Genomic DNA, 19740 nt, shown 5'->3' with positions numbered 1-19740 from the left:
GGCACAAGCATGGAGTCGTGAAAGGCTCAAAGCCCACGACTCCTTGGCTTTATTCTAGCTAATCTAGGGCTCCTATGCCACGGCAATCCTGCGGACTCTTTTTTAACCGTATATTTGACTACACTCATTCAAAAAATGTACCCTATTCAGTACAACGCACACATGTACATTCTCTTGCATGCTCATTCATACAATACTCTCACACCAAGAGACCAGATATGACCGAGTTGACAGCCCAGAGCGTAGATCTACGCGTGCGACAGCCTGCGAAAGTGCATACTTTGCAACGACCTGATACTAGTAGTACTTAAAATTGAGTGAAAAGTAATTAGTTACTGCGTAACTGTTATCAAGGTTATCTTTATCGGTTAATTCTTCGTAACCGGTCTGCAACCGTACCGGTTAACTTAATCGGACTAACCGTTTGAGCCCTACTTTATTCCCTACGACCCTAGCTCCTAGGCTAAGCCTAAAATCCGTGTGAATGCCGCGCCGGCAGCTCGACAGCCTAGACAGGTCAGATCTACGATTCGAACTCTCCCATGATCTACTGCTAGCCTGAACCAGGCATGGGTCCAGTGCGGGCGCGACTAGACTGTCTTGTCATCACATCCCTCTCTCATGCTCAAGCTGTAGATCTACTGATCGTCTGATCGTCTGATCATGTGCCAGAGGCAGCTCCATTCCGGCATTCTCCAGTTTACAACCAAAAACCTTGGTTTTAGTTATTTTTGTCCAGACTCGCACTATTCCATCGAAGTAGCGGAGAGGAAGACCCTTGCCTCTGGATGGTTCCTCTTACTCGCACACGAGTAGTTCAGTACTAGTTCTACGGTGAGTTTGCATGCCGTTTTCAAGTTAGTTATATCAGACTCTCAACTTGAGTAACAGCATTTCTAGTGCTTCTCGGATATTGGCCGAGTCAAAACTTAGCTTCTCGCTCGCGACCTAGTAGATCCACCTACTGCTAGTAGTAGTAGTACTGCACTCTGCAGTTGTCGTACCAGCGCTGCAGCCCTTCAGTGCTGGGGTGCTATGCTTGGACGCCCTGCCAATACCGCGCATAAATATCTCGCGCCAGGACGTGGACACGTCTTTGCATTGCCATTGGATCCGTCTCTTGCCAGTTTCAGCTAGCTGTGCTCCCGTCGCTGTTGCTAGTACTAGTAGCAGTAGTGTTCACGAGCCAGTCGAGCAAATCAGCAGCTGACAGTACCGGTGGGAATAGCAGGAGGCGGTGGGCTGACGATCAACTTTTCTATATTTGACTTCAATCAAAGGTGAGGGATCTAGGGACTGGACATTGTCGTGGCGTTAGCCTAGGGCAAGGCTCTGAATCACCGTGGTCGCTGCATCGTGAAAATAATGTGTACCAGAATCTTGATCAGCGACGTAGTAGTAGTTGTTCAGCAGTTGAACTGGCGCATATAAGTAACTTTTAACTAGTTATACAGGGGCGTCGGAAGGTATTTTAGTGTGGTACGGTCGCTGAGCCGAACATTTTGGAAATTTTAATAGAGCCCAGATCAGTGTATTTTATTGATTCACAGGCCAGGGTAGCTGGGGCAAAAAAGTGGTACGGTCAATACCGTAGTGACTGTACGTGTCCGACGCCCCTGTTATAACTCATAACTTTGACATAAGTAGTACCTGTCAGCTGTAGCCTAGCTGAGGCTCTTTTCGTTCTTTGCTGGATATGCACCAACTACAGTACTTCCAAGTACTAAGACTGGCAGTTGCTGAGTGATAGGAAATACTTGTACATTATTAATTTTGTAGCTGTCCTAATACTTATACAATGTGACTGTATAAATTGTTTGAAGGAGAGGAATGCAAGGTGCCTGCAGGCTTATCCACTGAGCTTTGGTATGCCACTATTTTGTGTGGTGATGAATTCAAGTTCACGGTGTCCCACTGCTCTTCTCCTGGACTCTTCTCCTTCTGGCCTGGCACCGTAGTATTAGTAGTAGGCTACTAGTGGTAGCTACATTGTAGTTAGGACAGCATTCTGTGCTGTTGTGCGTATTTTGCCAGATGATGGACTAACATATAACGTGTTGCTTTTAATATGTACAAGTATAAATGATGCAGTAAGCAAGCCTAGCCTAAGCCTAAGCTGTAGCTGCCGTGGAGTGTAAATACCTTTACATCTCAAGCACCCTAGCTGCTACCCATGCATAGACGCTTGCCTCTCTCTCTTGTAGCTGTTGTAGCTGATGACACCAGGGTATAATTGGCAAATCAAGGTGGAAGTGGGACTCGTGGTAGCTACTAGTATCAAAGACTCACAGCTTGCAGACTCTAGCATGGGCACGGCGATAACAGGGGTTCTGAGCCATAACAGGGGTTCTGAGCCGATAAAATGCAACGAGGTGTCATGGGTGGGTACTGGCAGACTGATAGGGTTACCTCCTATTAAAAACACCGTCAGGGGAATAAAATCAATAAACAAAAGGGAATAGGCAGGCAGATCTGTAAGTCAATCTCCCCATGGTTGGTGCTACGTAGTGACTGAAGATAATGGTCGGTATGCAGCCTTGTGATAGCAGTGTGACAGGTGGACGCCCTGTAAGCTCTCCTAGTCCTAGCTAGCCAGGCTGTATTTTGCAGCCATGAGATTCTACTTGAGCCCATTGACTTTGAACCCTAGTTGTATATGGGCTACTCTGACTTCCACTTGAAGTTGTCTGTGGCAAAATACATGGCAGTGAGAGCTATTGGAGATTCTCAAGAAAGGAGTATAGCTGATATGGTGAGGGTTGTTGCCATTTCCACAAGTGGTGCCCAATCAGGGGATGTTTTGACGGCAAGGGCCATAGCCGTGGCGTGAGTCAGAGTCACAAGACGTGTTGTTGTGAGGCTGGACAGTGAAAGTGTCAAATCAATTCTGCCGGGTCATGTTGCATGCAGACACTAACGTAACGGTATAACTACTACTAGTACTAGTAATCCTCTCAGGCTACGTCATGTATAAACGCACTAACAGTTTCTTGAAGCTACTACTTGAAGAAAGTACTACTGATTCTGTAAAGCTGTATGGCTACATTCACAGGGATTAAACCAGGATACTACTAGGATGCAGCTGGCCTGAATACGACTAGACTGAGTCAGTGGGTGATGGCCTCCCACTGCAGTTGCAATACTAGCACCATGTGTCTGCACAGTTGACACTAGGGTACAAAGCCAATGTATTGTGCATGGGTGGTAGCCACACAAGTACATGCTAGCTGTAGCCACACTGGTGATCATGAGCCTGGATATTGAATTGTCACCAAGCTGTTGTGTAAGTAATTAGTTAGTGCATTCAGAAACGGGCTGCCTATACCTGACGGAGAGAGAGAGAGACCACCGCTCGCGCGTGCGAGAGAGAGAGAGACAGACAGACAGACAGAGAAAGCGAGACAGAGAGGGAGAGAGAGAGACCACCGCGCACGCGAGAGAGAGACCACCGCGCGTGCGCACGCGCGCGCGAGAGAGAAAGAGAGAGAGAGAGAGAGACCACCGCGCACGCGAGAGAGAGAAAGCGACCACTGCGCGCGCGAGACAGAGAGACAGACAGAGACAGAGAGAGACACCGACACAGAGAGACACAGAGACACATAGAGAGAGGGAGAAAGGGAGAGAGAGAGATCGTGCGCGCGTGCGCGCGCGAGAGAGAGAGAGAGAGAGAGAGAGAGAGAGAGAGAGAGAGAGAGAGAGAGAGAGAGAGAGAGAGAGAGAGAGAGAGAGAGAGAGAGAGAGAGAGAGAGAGAGAGAGGGAGGGAGAGAGAGAGACAAACACACACACACACAGAGGGAGAGAGAGAGACACAGACACAGAGAGACACCGTGAGAGAGAGACACAGAGAGAGACACAAGAGAGACAGAGAGAGAGAGAGAGAGAGAGAGAGAGAGAGAGAGAGAGAGAGAGAGAGAGAGAGAGAGAGAGAGAGAGAGAGAGAGAGAGAGAGAGAGAGAGAGAGAGAGAGAGAGAGAGAGAGAGAGAGAGAGAGAGAGAGAGAGAGAGAGAGAGAGAGAAAGGGAGAGAAAGGGAGAGAAAGGGAGAGAAAGGGAGAGAAAGGGAGAGAAAGGGAGAGAAAGGGAGAGAAAGGGAGGGAAAAGGAGAGAAAGGGAGAGAGAGAGAGAGAGAGAGAGAGAGAGAGAGAGAGAGAGAGAGAGAGAGAGAAAGAGAGAGAGAGAGAGAGAGAGAGAGAGAGAAAGAGAGAGAGAGAGAGAGAGAGAGAGAGAGAGAGAGAGAGAGAAAGGTGCATGTCAGAGTATACACAACCATACGTGCCTACTGTCGAACCTGTGATTAATGACCTCTCCTGATGGTGGTGCAAACAAAACCGATCTTTTATGAAAGACTTTGTTGGCAGGTTGGGATGCTTGGTGCCTGGGCTTTCGGTCTCTCAAGACTGGGTGCTACATCTGGGTCTCTTATAATAGGTTTTACTCCACTGAGAAAGATGCGTATCACCATGCTCAGGCGCGCGTGTGTGTGAGGGTAGCAGTGTCACCTGATGGTCTTGAATCGCATTATGGCTAATGCCACAATGCGAAGGATTAGAGATGGATCCCTACTAGTCTCATAATCGGTGCGCTTGGCTTGTTTGCTGCACAAGTGTTGCAGAATGACAAGGTTTCAAGTCCATTGGCACTTTCAAACTCAGCTGATCTGTTTGTTTATCGAGCAATGGGAAAAAGGCAGGTGAATGCAGAAATATACCCGTAACAATGCAGTCAGTACTTGACGGTAGCAGTGTCTGCTCTAGGATTTCTAACCAACCGGTACACGTGTACCTGGCACGACTCTTGCGACCGGGTCAGTCCTGGGTACATTACAGTGTGGCTACTGTACATCGGGGGTTGCTTTAGGCTTGAATTGGCAAACAACAGCCTCTTGGCATCTCTGCACCACAATTTCAAGCGTGGCATCTGTATGGAGGGGGGGGGGAGAGAAGGAGAATAAGAGGGGCTTATTGAAGGGGGTTTGCCCTCTGGTAACAGGGCAGTATTGAAGGGGGTTTGCCCTCTGGTAACAGGGCCGCAGTGTTCCTTGAAGTACATGTAGCAGCAGCAGCTACTTCTCTTACAAAGACTGTCCATGTATTTACCAGGATAACCCTTGGGCAATCTGATCATCTGACTTGATGGTCACATGTCGGGATGACTGCTGGGTTTAACTAGCCGGCCAGGGTGGTATGGAATGAATGATGCGTAACAGATTGGATGATTTACTAGTCTGCATGAGCATATATGCTATACTGTGGGTACTTTTACCCAGGAAAAAATAGTAGGGGATTTCCCCGACTGATCCTTTGGTTAATATATCCGATATACGTGTTTCCTTGTCACGCAAAATGTAACGCACGGGTGCAGCACGCACCAGAAACGATCGATCTGTGGTCGCCTTTTCGTTGTATGGACTGAAAAAGCACAAAAAATCGAAAAATATGTAGGGGGTGCTATCAGATGGGGGGGGGGGGCGTCATACAGTAGAGTGCCGATTATCCACACCCCTCGGGCGCGGGCTGTTCGGATGAGGAGAAAGTTTGGACAAGGGAGCAGTCACACATCCATCTAAGACCTGCACAATCTCGCATGTTTCCATCATTTCTCATTCTGTTCGACAATTCTACAGAAGCTAGACACATTCTAGCTCCTCAAAAATGACTCTCCGGTGATACATTGTCACTCCAACCTGTTGCGAAACATCTTTTGCACCGCTTGAATGGTGCTTCGGGTGGGGAAATTGAGCGAAAACTCATTGTCATTGTGGAAAAATGGCATTTCGGATAATTGATCGTTCGGATAGTTGACGTTCGGATGATCAGCATTCTACTGTAGTGGGGGAGTGCTGCACCCCCGCCCCTTGGCTAGGAGGGAGTGCTGCACCCCGCCCCTTGGCTAGACCCTGTTGTACATGTGCTAAGAATCCATGTGAGGGGGAGGGGGTACTATTGTCCATGTGAGGGGGGGGGGGTACTATTGTCCATGTGAGGATGGGGCGGGGGTACTATGGTGTTTGCTTCCATGATTCTGGGACACGCACTAGCACCCCAGATGACTTACTTGTACGTATATAGTCCATGCAGAAAGAAAAAAGACATACACCTGGTTCTGCATTTTGTCATAGCTGAGACTATTGGAAGCGTTGAATTTTCCGCTACTTGTAGTTGTATGGTACTCTGTTCAGAAGTTTAAAAGGTATCGTGAATAGGTAGTGATACCTGAGGAACTTGGTGGCTGCTCTGAACACCAGAGCCTGTGCTTACTCAGGGCCGGCGCCACTGGTACGGCCATGGCCGTACCAGTTTATACCAATTCCAACGGCCGTGGAATGTCTAGCATGAAATAATCTATGTGGATGTGCTAAAAGCGCTTCTCGCCGTACACCACTTAATAATAGAGTCTCTTCCTCCTGAACTACTCTTCGTGTCCAGTGGCGACTATTGTGCTGTCTATATAACTGTTCGGCAAATTGCCTTCATCAGGTTCACATGAACCTGATGAAGGCTATTTGCCGAAAAGATGTAATAATTATTGTGAAATGAGTTGAATTATTGCAGTGTTAATGGAAGAGAGCGCGTGGGCTCTACTCTTATCTATATAACTGTTGCTAGTGGAATATGTAGCCGAAGCAACCAGATACGGTGTGGCATAGCGCTAGGGGTTCATCCACCGTGACCCGCCATACTGAAACTAAGCATAGGGTAATGAACGGCCCTGCGGCCGACCTGGGGCCGTACCACCTCTCAGGAGCTGGCTCTGGGCCTGTTTCTACCCTGACCTACACTTGACTGGATCCCGACTGCCGCCCTGAGACTGCACAGGAGAAGCATGCGGACTGGCCCGTTTCGCTTGGCAACTACAATGACTGTGTAATGTATTGAGGCATGCCGGAGCGGTGTGTGCTCTGTCACATTTGCGAACGGAACGTTCGACCTGCTTCTGATGTGCTCCGGACAGCAATCGTGGGTCAGTCTAGTGCCAGACAGTTGTAATCCGTAAGCCAGGAGCGCCATTGTGACATACAATTATGTCAGTTATGTGCCATGTATTGTATTGCATATTGATGTGCCAGCTCACTATAACATAAGCCTTGCTATTCCCTAAGCCTGACAATAACATAAAACTGTTCATGGCTAGAGATAGGAGCGTTCACTTAGGCTAGTAATCCCTTCACTAACTAGAACACAGTTCTGACCTTTTTTTTCCTTTGATAGTTCCTTTCTGTGTGTATGTTTTCTTACTACACTCTACACTGTACACTGTACAGTGCTGCTGCTACTGCTCAATAAAATCCAGTCCCTTCACTCAAGTTTGCGCATTGCATCGTTTCGTAGCTCAGTGTTCGCAGCGCGCAGGTCTAGGGCTGCGCAACGCCCGGCGCGTACTTGAGTGACGCGACTGGATTTCATTGAGCAGCAGTGTAGTTATGTATCTACGATAAGGAATGTTCACCGCGCTCAGTTGGTCCTCCTGTTTGCGATAATCCTAAAATATCCCGTGTGTACCGTATATTTAACTCGGATGGTGAGCCAATTTTTTAATTATGCTTAAAAACTGTACTGTATATTCAAAAAGATAGTCTACTACTACTACTAGTACTGTAGTACTGTATCTGGACACCGCTAAAATGGCCTTGTCGATAGATGATAGACCCAGTTGTACTGCAATGACCTATTATTATGTCTACGTACTAGTAATTATCTGCATCTGCTGTGCACGTAGTCATTGTGCACGTGTGTCCAAAATGATTATGACGTCGTGTCAACTGAGTCTTGTCAGTAGTGTTACTGACAGTCTGTTTTAGCGTGCAGTGTGCGTGACCCCGTGGTCGATGTCCGTATGTCAGCCCGCGCTCCAGTGGTGGTGCATGGTGCGCGGGAGTGGATTCCACGTAGCGTCAGTTACAGGGCCTCTAGCGCACATTGACATAAAGTCATTGTGCTTGCGTTGTCAGCTAGCAACACGCATTTCCGATGGAGCGCCCCTTTGGGTTTGCGAGTTTTTTCACCAGGCCACTTCGTTCTGACTGTAGTAGCCGTGTTCACGTTGTTCAACTGCAGCTTGTTGCTCTTCCCGTCACCCGGGTAGAGAGCTGTGACTTAGTACGAATTATTTGTTTGTGGTAGCGTTTGTAGCTCGAGTTGGAGCGTTTTGCCCGATAGCGGCGAGTACAACAGGTTTGCGCGCTGCTCGGGTAGTAGTGTTATTGCTTCCTGTTTCCTGAAGGTGAGAAAGGGCTTTACTCGTTTTGCCGAGGCCAGCCAGTCGACTAGTGCCTCCAGGGGCCACCACTGCACGCAGAGTCACGGTTCACTACAAGTACAACGTCGCGAGTTGAGGCCGAAGTGTGTTCGAAGACTTTCCCAGCGCCGCTGGTAGTGTGTCCCACCTGGCTTGCTACACAGCGTATCGAACGTAGACCTAGACTACATGTTGATCGTAGATGTACGGCGCGCACAGCCAGCGAACTGCGAAGGGCATCACAGAGTGTCGGCACCGGGAGTCACGCTAGTGTCCGCACAGTACGACGTTCGTTGCATACTGTGCTGTGCGACTTTGCTTCGAGGCAGACCAGTCCATGCTGACGGAGTTCCGCCCAAGCAGGACGTGGTCGAAGAAACCTCGGACAGTAATCCACTGTTTGCTCGTCGTGACTTGCAAAATTAGTGCCCGCATTTGCGTGTTCATCAAGGCACAGATTTACTTGAGCTGATTGTGCGCACCCAATCTCGCAAGTCAACAACCGTGGTCGCTTACCTACATGTTCAAGATGAGAAACCCGTTCAAGCGGAAGAGAACTCCGGAGAATCCGGGCGACCGTGATTCGCCAAGGGTATGTCTCTCTATCTCCCTGATCTCTCTGCCGCATCAACAATAGTTTTACTTTTAGCGTTTTTGCATGCTAGCAGTTACTTTTGTAGTGCTGTAGTTGCACTGGAGTAACATTGCCGTTCGTAGCAAAGGCAGTGTAGTGTCGGCTAGCGCTGCTTGCGATAGCTGTCGTTTTGATTTCGACTTGGGGAGACTAAAATGAAGCGTGTAGTTCTATGGCTGTCGAGATTCGTGTGATGATTTCGGTGTCTCGGCTGTGTGCGTCTCGAAGCCTCCAAATAGGGAGGTTTTCTCAAGCTGAGGTGCTCTTGTTCGTAGGAAATAGTGAAAGGAATGTGTTGTGATTTGTACGTTCCTGCAACTCGTTCTATCAGCTATTTACGATATCCAAGTGCCGGTTTCAAGCAGTAAGCTGGTTCGTGGTAATCAACAGTACTACTACTACATGTAGCTGTATACTGTATACTATTGTCACTGCGCAAAAACGGAAAGTAGGTGTAAAAATGAATATCTCATAGCTGTTTCGTCGCAAGCAACGTGATGTAGCATGCGCTTGCCTGTCGTCTTTCTTTCCTTAGGAGTTGCGAGTGAAAGGGCAGAGACCTTTCTCGTGTAGTGCACGTGTAGGAGGGGATAGGCGCGTCCGCTTTCATTGTCCTCTACTCTAGTTTGGGAACGCAAACGTCCTTTCGTGCGCTATCTTATTAGCTTCCATTGGAATCTGTCGATATGGAATGCGCGGTTCAAGGTTCGGCCACGAGAGGACAGTACCGTAGAGTCTACTCTGCAGGGTGCACTATGCCGTGCAGCAACGGATGAACTTCACTCTTCAGAATGCTGGCTATTCCGACGATTTCCGTATGGTTTTTGAGTTTTGACTGCCATACAGGCATACTCGTGTCAGGTGTTTGTCACGGACACCACCATGCCAGTGAGTTTGCACTTTGCACCAGGGGTGCCAGGAAACCGGCGGCAAAATCGTGCTAACGATGTTTAGCGTGGCTAGGCTCTGTATCTGTGCTGGCCTGACCGTTAGATGGTGGATAGTATGGTAGCTGTAGGACTTGTACTGCTAGTGTCATGAGAGATTATGGTTTAGGGTGCAAGGGTACATCCTGTGGTCAATTATTCGTTTTGGCATGCATGATCTGGCGTGTTTCCTAGTCTGGGTGTGTGGGTTAGCTATCCCAACGAAATCAAATCTTCTTCGCCAACAGTTCTTGTATCTGTGTGTGTTGCGAAAATTCGAGCTGGACAGTCTTGTGAGCTATGTGCACGTCCGCGGAGCGGAGTGCATGTTCTAGTGCATTGATTCGATGTGAAATCTTTCCACACGCGCGTGTGTATGTGTACGCACATGCACACACACACACACGCACACACCACACACACACACACACACACACACACACACACACACACACACTGACACGGACCATGTAATTGTTACTGACACAGCGATTTTGCAATGAAATTAATTATAAGTATAACTAAGCCATTACTTACTTTTTTCTGCTGTTGCTTGCTAAGCAGCAAGGTGGAATAGGAGGCTATTAGTATTACGGCTTCCCGGTGGAGGGCTACCAATGTGCTTGCTCTGTGATTCGGTGTCATTTTGCACGTTGTCCACAAGCATGGGTGAATGCTTGCTTGTGGTCTGGGCTGCAAATGGATTGGCAGTGATCGAGTGGACCATTTCTGTGCGTCTGTCTCGGTCTTTTGATGATCGACGTGCCCAGTCGACGTGCCCAGTCGCTTGGAGGACTGCGACTGTAACTGTATTGTCCCCATGCCCATGCAGAAGATGTTACGATTAGTAGCTTGTGACGCTAGCCAGGGTCCACAGCGCTTTATTTAGTATGTTTGTGCGTGTGTGCCCGTTTGTGTGTGTGCGTGCGTGCATGTGATCTATCATCACGTGACCGACTGGCTGTCGTCACATATGGCTGATCGCTTGGCTGATGACGTCAGCAAGCTCAGCAATGGTGGTGAACAAGCATAGGGAAGGGTCCTGAGCCAGCCGGTCTCGCCTTGTGTATTCTTGTGTATTCCTGTTTGTGTTGCAGTCACCACCGACTACCAGACCAGCGGGTGCTAGGCCGCGGGTCTCTTGTCTGCCAACGGTTGTGGTGAGTGGCCAGGAAAACGATGGCTACGTAATGATGGAGGACCACGATGCTGAACGCCGGTCTTCGTCTCCTGTGGCAACGTGCGAGCGAGTAGAACCATTGTAAGTTGCTTCCTTCTCAGCAAATGTTGGACGGGGCAAAATACATTGCAAAGTGCAATTTGGGTTCAACGAGTGGGGAAGTAGCAATTTTGCAGACCCATTATTTCCGTTTGCATTTTCGACATTTTTCTTTGGTAGGAAGATCACCCTCTGGGTTGGATTTCCAGCTAGGAGGTTGCATGCCTTCGAAACTTGATGAGTGATATCATGTGCTTAACCTCCTCCATGTTTCCTCGAATAAGCAGAAAAAGTCCAAGGACACTCCACTTACCCAAGTTTTCTTGCTAGTGGATCCACACTGCACTGTATTACAACAGCTTCAATATACTGCGTTAGATTTCTCACCTGCAAGCAGTGATTCTTTTTCTTGGGTTTTGACCATACAGTCAACTTCGCTTATAATAGGGAGTTCAGGCAAAAAAATCAAATTCAGAATTCCCAGGAAAATTCTGTTGGAAATCGAATAAGCACGTCTTTCAAGAGCACACAGAAAATTTCATGTGAAAATCTCAAAGCAAACCTGAGATACAGTCATTTCAATTGTGGTGCCAATCATCATAGAATTGTGTTGAATTGTATGTAAACGTGTATAGCACGCATGGCACAAACTGACAAACATGACCCAGGGGAAGTTGACCAGGGGACATAGTGACAAAAACAAAAAGTTCGCTGAAAAGAGCCCAAATGACAGGCCTATATGATAAGCAATAATGTACAAACATTTCTATGTACAACAACTACCTGACGGCACGTCGCCGTGTATTGTTTCCATGGCAACCCCTAGCAACATTGCAGAAACGCAACGAAACATATCAATGATGACAATATGGAGTGAAAACGTTGCACAAGCGTGGTAAAACAAAAATGGAATGTAGGTTAACAGTGTTAACGGGAAATTCTAGCATTGTTACCATAGCAACGGAACAGGAAAAAAGTGAAGAGAACAGTTGGAAGAGGGGAAGACACAAAAAAGACAATAAAAACAGTCAACACAATAACCACAAACTTGTCTTGACCATGTCTTTGACCATGTCTTTGGACAATAAAATTATTCATTTTCAACGCGGAGCCGTTTTGCTGTTGGCTCCAGCTCGCAATCTACATTGTCAGCCGAGGTGGTGGTGTTGGCGGCTGGCTCTGACGAAGCTGCTCGCTGACTGTCCACATCAGCCGGACTGGTGGTGTAAGTGGTTGGCTCCAGGGGAGTTGCGTGCTGACTGCCTGCAACATGAGCCGAGCTGCTGGTGTGGCCGGTTGGGTCAAGCGGAGTTGCTTCCTGACCGGGTGCAGCAGCACCTGAGCTGGCAGTGTTCGATACATTCAGTAGCTCGCAGAGATGGCTGATCAGTGTTTGAACAGGATGTTGTTTTCCACCCTTAGACATGGCAAAGAGATCTCCTGATGCCTTCTGATTCAGGACAACTTTCCGGAACTGCAGCTGCGCTTTCAAAGCCGCCTTCTTTGCTGCAATGGTGCTCAGGAGTGCAACCTTTTCGTCAACTTCTTGTCTGGATGTCCACAGACCATAGCGCTCAACATCTTTCGTCAAAGCTTCTTTCCTCTTCAGCTCCTTCTCCCTCTTCTCTGCAATCTCCTTTGCTTTGTCACGAAGTCGCTGAACGCAGTACTCATGGATTTCCTTCTGGCGCTTCCTGAAGGCTTCCTGCATAGCTGGAGCTGTCTGCCGTGCCATTTGGAGGATTTCGGCTTGTTCCTGGGCAGGTTTACTGGTCAGCCATTCTGCGGTTTTGTTATTAGAAAACATAATCATCCCCTCCAGCGCGATAGTTCTTGAATTGAGCTTTTCTCGGATAAGTCGATCCAGTTGCGCGAAATCACGTTCAGAAACGACATTGGTGTTGCTGACAGAGGCAGTTTGCACTCTGGTTGCCTCGTCAGGTTTATGGAACGCACCGCCTGGCAGATGATCGGAGAGTAGGTTAGATGTATACCGAGCATACACGGTGCATAACATCTGCAAAATCTCAACAGTGGTAGTGTCACTCGGACTGGGCTGCAGCAGGTAAGTGAGCACGGGGTCGGTGAGGGAAACTGAAGCATCTGTGAACGGCCGAGCGGTGCCGTCGAGGAGGTCCGCAGAATCATTCGTCCAGTACTCAAATTTCTTCTGGAGCTGACTGTAGACGTTGGACATGTCAGAGATGGAGATTGATTTGCTTTCCAAAGCCTTCCACAATGGCATTATGACGAGCTTGGAGAGAATTCCAAGGGCTCTTGCACCAGATAACAATTCTGGGATTGCAAGGTCAGCCTTGACAGCACGGAGGAGTTGGTTGGGGTCCGCCTGAACATCCTGCAGGAACGTTGTCATGAGCTCGTGAAGGTAATACACTCCAGCACCATTGAAGTAGCAAACATAGCTGCGGTTGCCTCTCTGCTCTGCCAAAGGCACCACTCCCCCCATGTCAGTCACATAACTACGAAAGGCATGCATGCACCCAGCCTGCTCATTCCCATGTTTCTGAAACGCATTTGCAGCATTGCGAAGTAATCTGAAGACCCGAGACCCGTCTGTATCATACACACCATGCAAAGTATGTGCACCAAATGGCTGATCACCAAAATGCATGTCCTCCCATTTCCTCATTGCAATCTGTGATTGGTCGGCCAAGCCAACAATGAAATGCATTCCACAAAAGAAATTATTCATGTTGGAAAATGAACTTTGCTGCTCATTGCTCAATGTCTCCCAGCTAGCAACAACATCAGGCAAAATCTTCTCTCGATAGTCATGTAACAACTCATTGAACTTTCTTTGTACAACACACCGGTCACTCATCGTGTTCTTGATGTTCGCTACAATCTTATTGCCAGTTTCACAAGACTCGCCAACACCCTTGCACGAATCCTGAAGGTCGGACAAAACCTCCTTGAACTTATCAAGGATGTGCTCTGACGTGCCATTTTTCATATCTACCATACCCACACTAAAAACTTGATTTTCAGTGGCAATTTGGTAGGTACCATACTTCTGACCAAACTTACTCGTGCCATCAGTGTGCAAGGTTGTATTTTCTGCCTGAGAAAGTACTTCAGCTGCATGCTGTGAACTAACTGATTTTAGCTGCACCAGCATCCCAGACAAAGTTCCTACACTAGGGAGTCTGTCTACTTTCTTGCTGACTAGGTTATGAAGTACACAATCAATGACCGATTTCACATTCCATATGCCCACATTCAATGCCAACAACTCCATACAACACTTGACTACTTCTGGGAGGTACGCATTGCCAGAAAATGTTGTAATCATGGAGCCACTACATTCTTCATGCAGCTGTGAACCTAAGTCATCAACCTCCAACTCCAACTGCTTAATTCTGCCGTCAGCTCTGGACAACAACAAAGACTTCTCCTGCAGTTCACGCTCTAGTTCCCTTCTGGAAGTATCTAAATCACCCGCACGCTTCTGCCAATAATACACTTTATGCTGCGTGTTAACTAGCTTCCTCTTCAGCTCATCTACCATAGGCATGTCATCCTCACTGCCCTGTTCATCCTGTTCATCATACTCATCTTCAACCATATCAGCCTCTACTGAACTAGCTACCTTAGCCTCCAGTGATCTGATTGTCTCATCTCGACGTCCCAATTTCTTTTTAACATTTCGTAGCTTCCCTTGCCCAACCTTCATTTTCTCCTTTAAAGATCCCACTAATTCCTCCTGTGCCTTAGCTTCTCTCTGCACCTGGAAAACCTCTGCTGCCAAAGGCTCAGTTGTTGTACCAACTTCAGTGCTGGAGGTGCTTTCCCTATCACGCTCACCTGACTCCGACTGGCCGGATGATGGAGAGGGTAGTATAAAGGGCTCAGCCAGTAGGACAGCAATCTGATCGCTGGCTTTGTCCTTCAGCAGCCTTGCTCGACGTTGCTGCAGAGAACGGACTCTAGAGGCAAACGTGCCAACAGCAATATCTTTGGTACTGGAACCTATCAGAGAACCAGTCCATTTCAACATATCGTTGAACGAAAACTTCGAGGCATTTTTGAATGTAAGTAGCTCCAGAACGACATCGTTGGTGACAGGAAAATCACTCGTCTTCAAACAGGTAAGAGCTTCGTCTGATTTCAACGCATTTCTCAGTTTGCTTGAATAAATACCAAGCCTCCGACATGCAGGTCCAGGGCTATTCTCCTCCTCATCGGCCATGAAGAATTCAAATATTCAAATTCTCGCTGTAGAGAAATACAGAGCAGACAAATATTCCTTACCGCCTGGAACCGCTGCAAACTAGATGAAGAAAGACGATCGTTCTTACCTAATTTTGGGACGAGGAACACGATGGAAGAATCACCGTCCGTCAACGCTCAAAGGAACAACATCAAAATCGCGTTCAAAGTTTTACGGCAAGACGTGGGAAGTCCCATCTCACGACTGTGACCTCGAGTGAGACACCAAACGAAAGCTAAAAATCTCCTCTGTCAAATGGCTGTCATCTCCTTCTTCAACAAACTACAAGTCTAAAAAAAAATCAATATTTCCACGTGGCACATTTTTGTGCCATGCTCACGTCATAAATGCATGCATGACGCGTGACGAAGATTTTTCACCGTGCTGTCACGTGACTGAACTCCCTACTTATAACGACACTCGGCGGGGCATCAAAAAGGTGTCCTTATTCGCGAAGTGTCGTTATACCCGAAGTCTCATTATATGTATTACAATGGGATGGGACTTTGCTCTGGGCACGGAAATTCTGTCGCTATTCGCGAATTGTCGTTATATCTGCAGTCGTTATTAGCGAATTGTCGTTATATCTGCAGTCGTTATTAGCGAATTGTCGTTATATCCGCAGTCGTTATTAGCGAAGTTGACTGTATATCACACAGCACAGTCCGTTACATCCACGAACGCACAGCTGTGGTACATGCGTAATAAGCACACATGAAGAAAAGCTTTTTTGAAATCATGTTTGGGAGGGAGAGTATAAAGTGTATAGAGGGAGACGAAAAGGAGATGTTTAACCCTTATCCGACAGGCCAGTCAAAAATGGACGACTATCCGTCGATGGAAACTAAGCCATCAGTGAAAGGGTTAAAGGGGAAGTTAAGGCAAAAATTAAAATTTCACCAGTTGTAGTCTTCGGGGTGCTGAGTCGAATGGTCTTGGTCCGAGAAAGCTGAGACGCTCCCTTCCTACTTGAATCCCAATCGAACTCGCGCACTTCCACCGAAACTGGGTGACTGCGCCCTACTAGATGGGGATTTGGATGCAAAATGTCACTGAAAGCGCCATTTCGTTCTTATTAAAGCACAGATGACCGCGATTGGCCCATATGTTGTAGTCTTTTGGACGCTGAGTCGACTGGTTTTGGTCCGAAAAGGCTGCGGTGCAGCGTTCCCCCTTTATTCCCAACCGAACATGGTTGAACAAGTGGTCACGTGCTCCTGGGTGCCCAAATCATCTGGTCACCACGCCAGCAGGCGACTTTCACACCAAGGTTCAACTCGAGTTCAACTCGAGTGACAGGACTGCACCCAAAAAAGGTCAAACACGCTAGTAAGTTGTACCCTGCAGGCACGGTGACCAGGTGACTGGTGTACGCAGGAGCACGTGACCGCTTGTTCAACCATGTTCGATTGGGAATAAAGGAGGAACGCTGCATCGCAGCCTTTTCGGACCAAAACCAGTCGACTCAGCGTCCAAAAGACTACAACATATGGGCCAATGGCGGTCATCCGTACTTTAATAAGAACGAAATGGCGCTTTTAGTGACATTTTGCATACAAATCCCCATCTAGTAGGGCGCAGTCACCCAGTTTCGGTGGAAGTGCGCGAGTTCGATTGGGATTCAAGTAGGAAGGGAGCGTCTCAGCTTTCTCGGACCAAGACCATTCGACTCAGCACCCCGAAGACGACAACTGGTGAAATTTTAATTTTTGCCTTAACTTCCCCTTTAACAACCTGTCACTCACTCATTTTAAAATAAGTTATAAGTCTCTGAAGGAGGTCTGTTTTCACACTGCGTACGAAACAAGTTTCCACATAGTGTAACTTTGGCAATGATTATGTTGGCCTCCTAAAACTTTGCCTGGAGGCTTCCCTGATGGTACTTTCCAAATTTGTTAGCATGAAAGTACAAATTTACGACTACAAATAGTCCACATATCGATGAGCCGTGCTTCTCTTCAATAAAATAAAAGAATTGCAGACGGATTTTTCGTTCCTCTTACAAATGAAGGCTAGGGACTGTTTCTAGAGAACTCCTCGTGGTTCAAAAAGGGTTAATAATGGCGCGTCGTCCCAGCCGATTCAGCCCCAGCCGGAGGTTACATAATATGGACACAGTGCAACACCCCATGTAACATCTTATTATTCATTCCAAGTATTATGCACGGCTGCACTGTACTGTACTCTACTGCAGAGAAACTGCACCTCCGGTTCCGCCTTCTATCACCTTCAACAAACCAGCAATGGACCCGGATGCCTCCGATATCGAATCATCGTAAGCAATATGTCCGGTCTTCCTGTGCCTTGTTTCGTCCGTCTATATTTGTTTGGCTGACAGGGAACTTGTAACTACAGTTGGTTTAGTTCTATTTCAGTCTACTGACAAAATGGACAAACACATCCAGGAACAAGGAGGCAATTACAAGGGAGAGAGAGAGTGTGTGTGTGTGCGCGTGGGTGTGTGCATGCGTGTGTGCATGTGTGTGTGTTTGTAGTGTGTGTGTGTGTGTGTGTGTGTGTGTGTGTGTGTGTGTGTGTGTGTGTGTGTGTGTGTGTGTATGTTTGTATGTGTGTGTCTGCTTGAAGATCATATGCCAAATTTGAAGTTATTGTACCTGTATTTGTAAGTCTGATGGTCTACACATTTTAACACACACTATAGTCAGTCTAGATTTCTTTGGAGTCTATTGTAGTATAAGTATATGTATATGTGAACCAGCTCACCCCACTTTGAGCTTGACTGGTGTAATCGGCTAAGCTGCTTACTTGATTTCCATAACACACTAATTTACTAAGTTAATGGAAGTAGTTCTGCTCTTCGGCATTGAGCACTGTACTGGACGGTTTGGAACCTGGCTTCTGTTTAACACACTAAATAAGTGACGTCAGCCAATATCACTGGATCTGATTGCCCAAGAGGCAAGAGCTAAATTTTACTTTCTGAAGCACATTGTTCAGCTTGTCTGGGAAGACGATATCCTCCAGAGTCGCTATAGTGGTGTCTTTGACCGGTCGAAGCTATGCAGTGCAGTTACTTTGATCTTGATCTTGACGCTCTCAGATCATGAACACCTTACTGTGAAGGTCTGGTAAGCGAATACCTGAAAACATACGAGCTCGTAGGCTGTGTGGATCAGCGTGTTTTGGACCAACCAGTGCCGCAGTGGCCTTGTTGGACACCACTTTTCAATTTGGCTTCAAGGTTGAAGCGATAGAGCTTGGCTAAACCTGGCGCTGATGGTGGATCCGTTCTTCCCAGACTCGCTCACCGGCTACTGCAAGACTGTAGGAGTCCTGCTCAAGTGTGATGCATTTGATGTGATTGTGTCGCAGATCATCATCGCGAACCGGAAGCATTCAGAGCCTACATGAAAAGCGCCGACGCTACTCTGAGGAGGCCAAGGCCCTGAAGTCTGCAGGCGCTAGTAAAGACGCTGCTTCGCCAGTCGCCAGCAACTCCATGTCTCTGGATGGTGCCTCCCGGATGCACAGCACCTTCCCTCGTTCAAAGTAATTGCTAACTATTACAAAGCATGGGTTCACTACTAAGCACATCCTGCGGACATGTAGGCGTGCATCAAATGCATGTGTGCAAGGGGGGGGGGGCAGCAGAACAGAAACTGTATCCCTTGAGCATTCCGTCTTTTGAATATATCCCTGGCACCCAGACTACAGGTATGTAAGCAAAGAGTAGGCGTAGAACACATGCAGGCTCGCAGGCTCTATACTTCATACCCTGCACTATGTTGATTAGGATAGGTTAGCAGTGTTGATTTGCAGTGGCATATTGCAGATTTGTAGTTGCGAGAAGCTATTCGAGCTGCTTTCTGCACCAGGCTCTACCTGTCTCGTTTCCTTTAGTCGAACTGCTCCCTGCACTCTGAAGGATCAGTCACATTTACTGTGGTTTAGTGTAGTTGAGTGGACCGACTACAAGCACTGAATCTCTTTTTACTCTGTTTGTATGCGGTCACCGGGTTTCTTGCCTTGCTTTCCCTCGTTGCAAGGGTGGATCGATTTCTAGAAAGGTATGCGTGTAGGCTGCCCTGGACGTTTAACGTGTGCCAGTGCAACATTCAGCTTTCAGACGCCTGCTTGCTGTCGCTGCATTCCTAGTTGTACATGTAGTCTGTGTGTAGTGTTCTGCTATCTTAGGTGTTCATTTTGTGCTGAGACAATAGGTAGCGAATGTGACCTTTCCAAGACGAAGTACGACGTTAGCCTCCCAGATCTGCAGCTCACCACCTTATGAAATAATACATGGACTGTTCATGGTCTTTTAATTAATGCAGCTATATTTCTAAATTGCAGTTGAAACTGCTGATGACGGTGATCGGCTAATGATGTAACAATAATAAGAGCTATAATGACATTCTAGCAGTCATGTTGTCTGTGTGTTGGTTATGTAGCTATATTACACTGGCACTTTGTATTGGCAGGAGTATTCTGGCACGTGTTCAGCAACATCGATGCACCATTGTGCGACTGACTTGGT

General features: G+C 47.5%; 2 protein-coding genes across 8 annotated transcripts in view; one reads left to right on the top strand and one right to left on the bottom strand.

The window, feature by feature from the left end:
* Nucleotides 1–19740, top strand: part of LOC135814253 (3',5'-cyclic-AMP phosphodiesterase 4C-like) — a 52959-nt gene that overhangs the window by 3708 nt on the left and 29511 nt on the right. For 2 of the 7 annotated variants that reach the window (XM_065327345.1, XM_065327344.1), the window contains exons 2-5: nucleotides 10893–11056; nucleotides 17440–17520; nucleotides 18579–18755; nucleotides 19253–19273. In XM_065327345.1, coding sequence (XP_065183417.1) covers nucleotides 10893–11056; nucleotides 17440–17520; nucleotides 18579–18755; nucleotides 19253–19273 — 443 coding nt within the window. Of the gene's footprint in view, nucleotides 1–257; nucleotides 1281–7847; nucleotides 8828–10892; nucleotides 11057–17439; nucleotides 17521–18578; nucleotides 18756–19252; nucleotides 19274–19740 lie in introns of those variants that run through there. The other 5 variants (XM_065327350.1, XM_065327348.1, XM_065327346.1 and 2 more) reach the window with 5 other exon arrangements.
* LOC135813316 (uncharacterized) lies at nucleotides 12105–15650 on the bottom strand. The gene is made up of 2 exons (XM_065326417.1): nucleotides 15334–15650; nucleotides 12105–15250 (listed from the first exon to the last, which is right to left on the bottom strand). The coding sequence occupies exon 2, from the start codon at nucleotides 15222–15224 to the stop codon at nucleotides 12105–12107; it is 3120 nt and encodes a 1039-aa protein (XP_065182489.1). The 5' UTR covers nucleotides 15225–15250; nucleotides 15334–15650.

Source organism: Sycon ciliatum, chromosome 4 (assembly GCF_964019385.1).
Source record: "Sycon ciliatum chromosome 4, ocSycCili1.1, whole genome shotgun sequence".
Lineage (NCBI taxonomy): Eukaryota > Metazoa > Porifera > Calcarea > Leucosolenida > Sycettidae > Sycon > Sycon ciliatum.
This window is presented reverse-complemented; position numbering and strand designations above follow the sequence as displayed.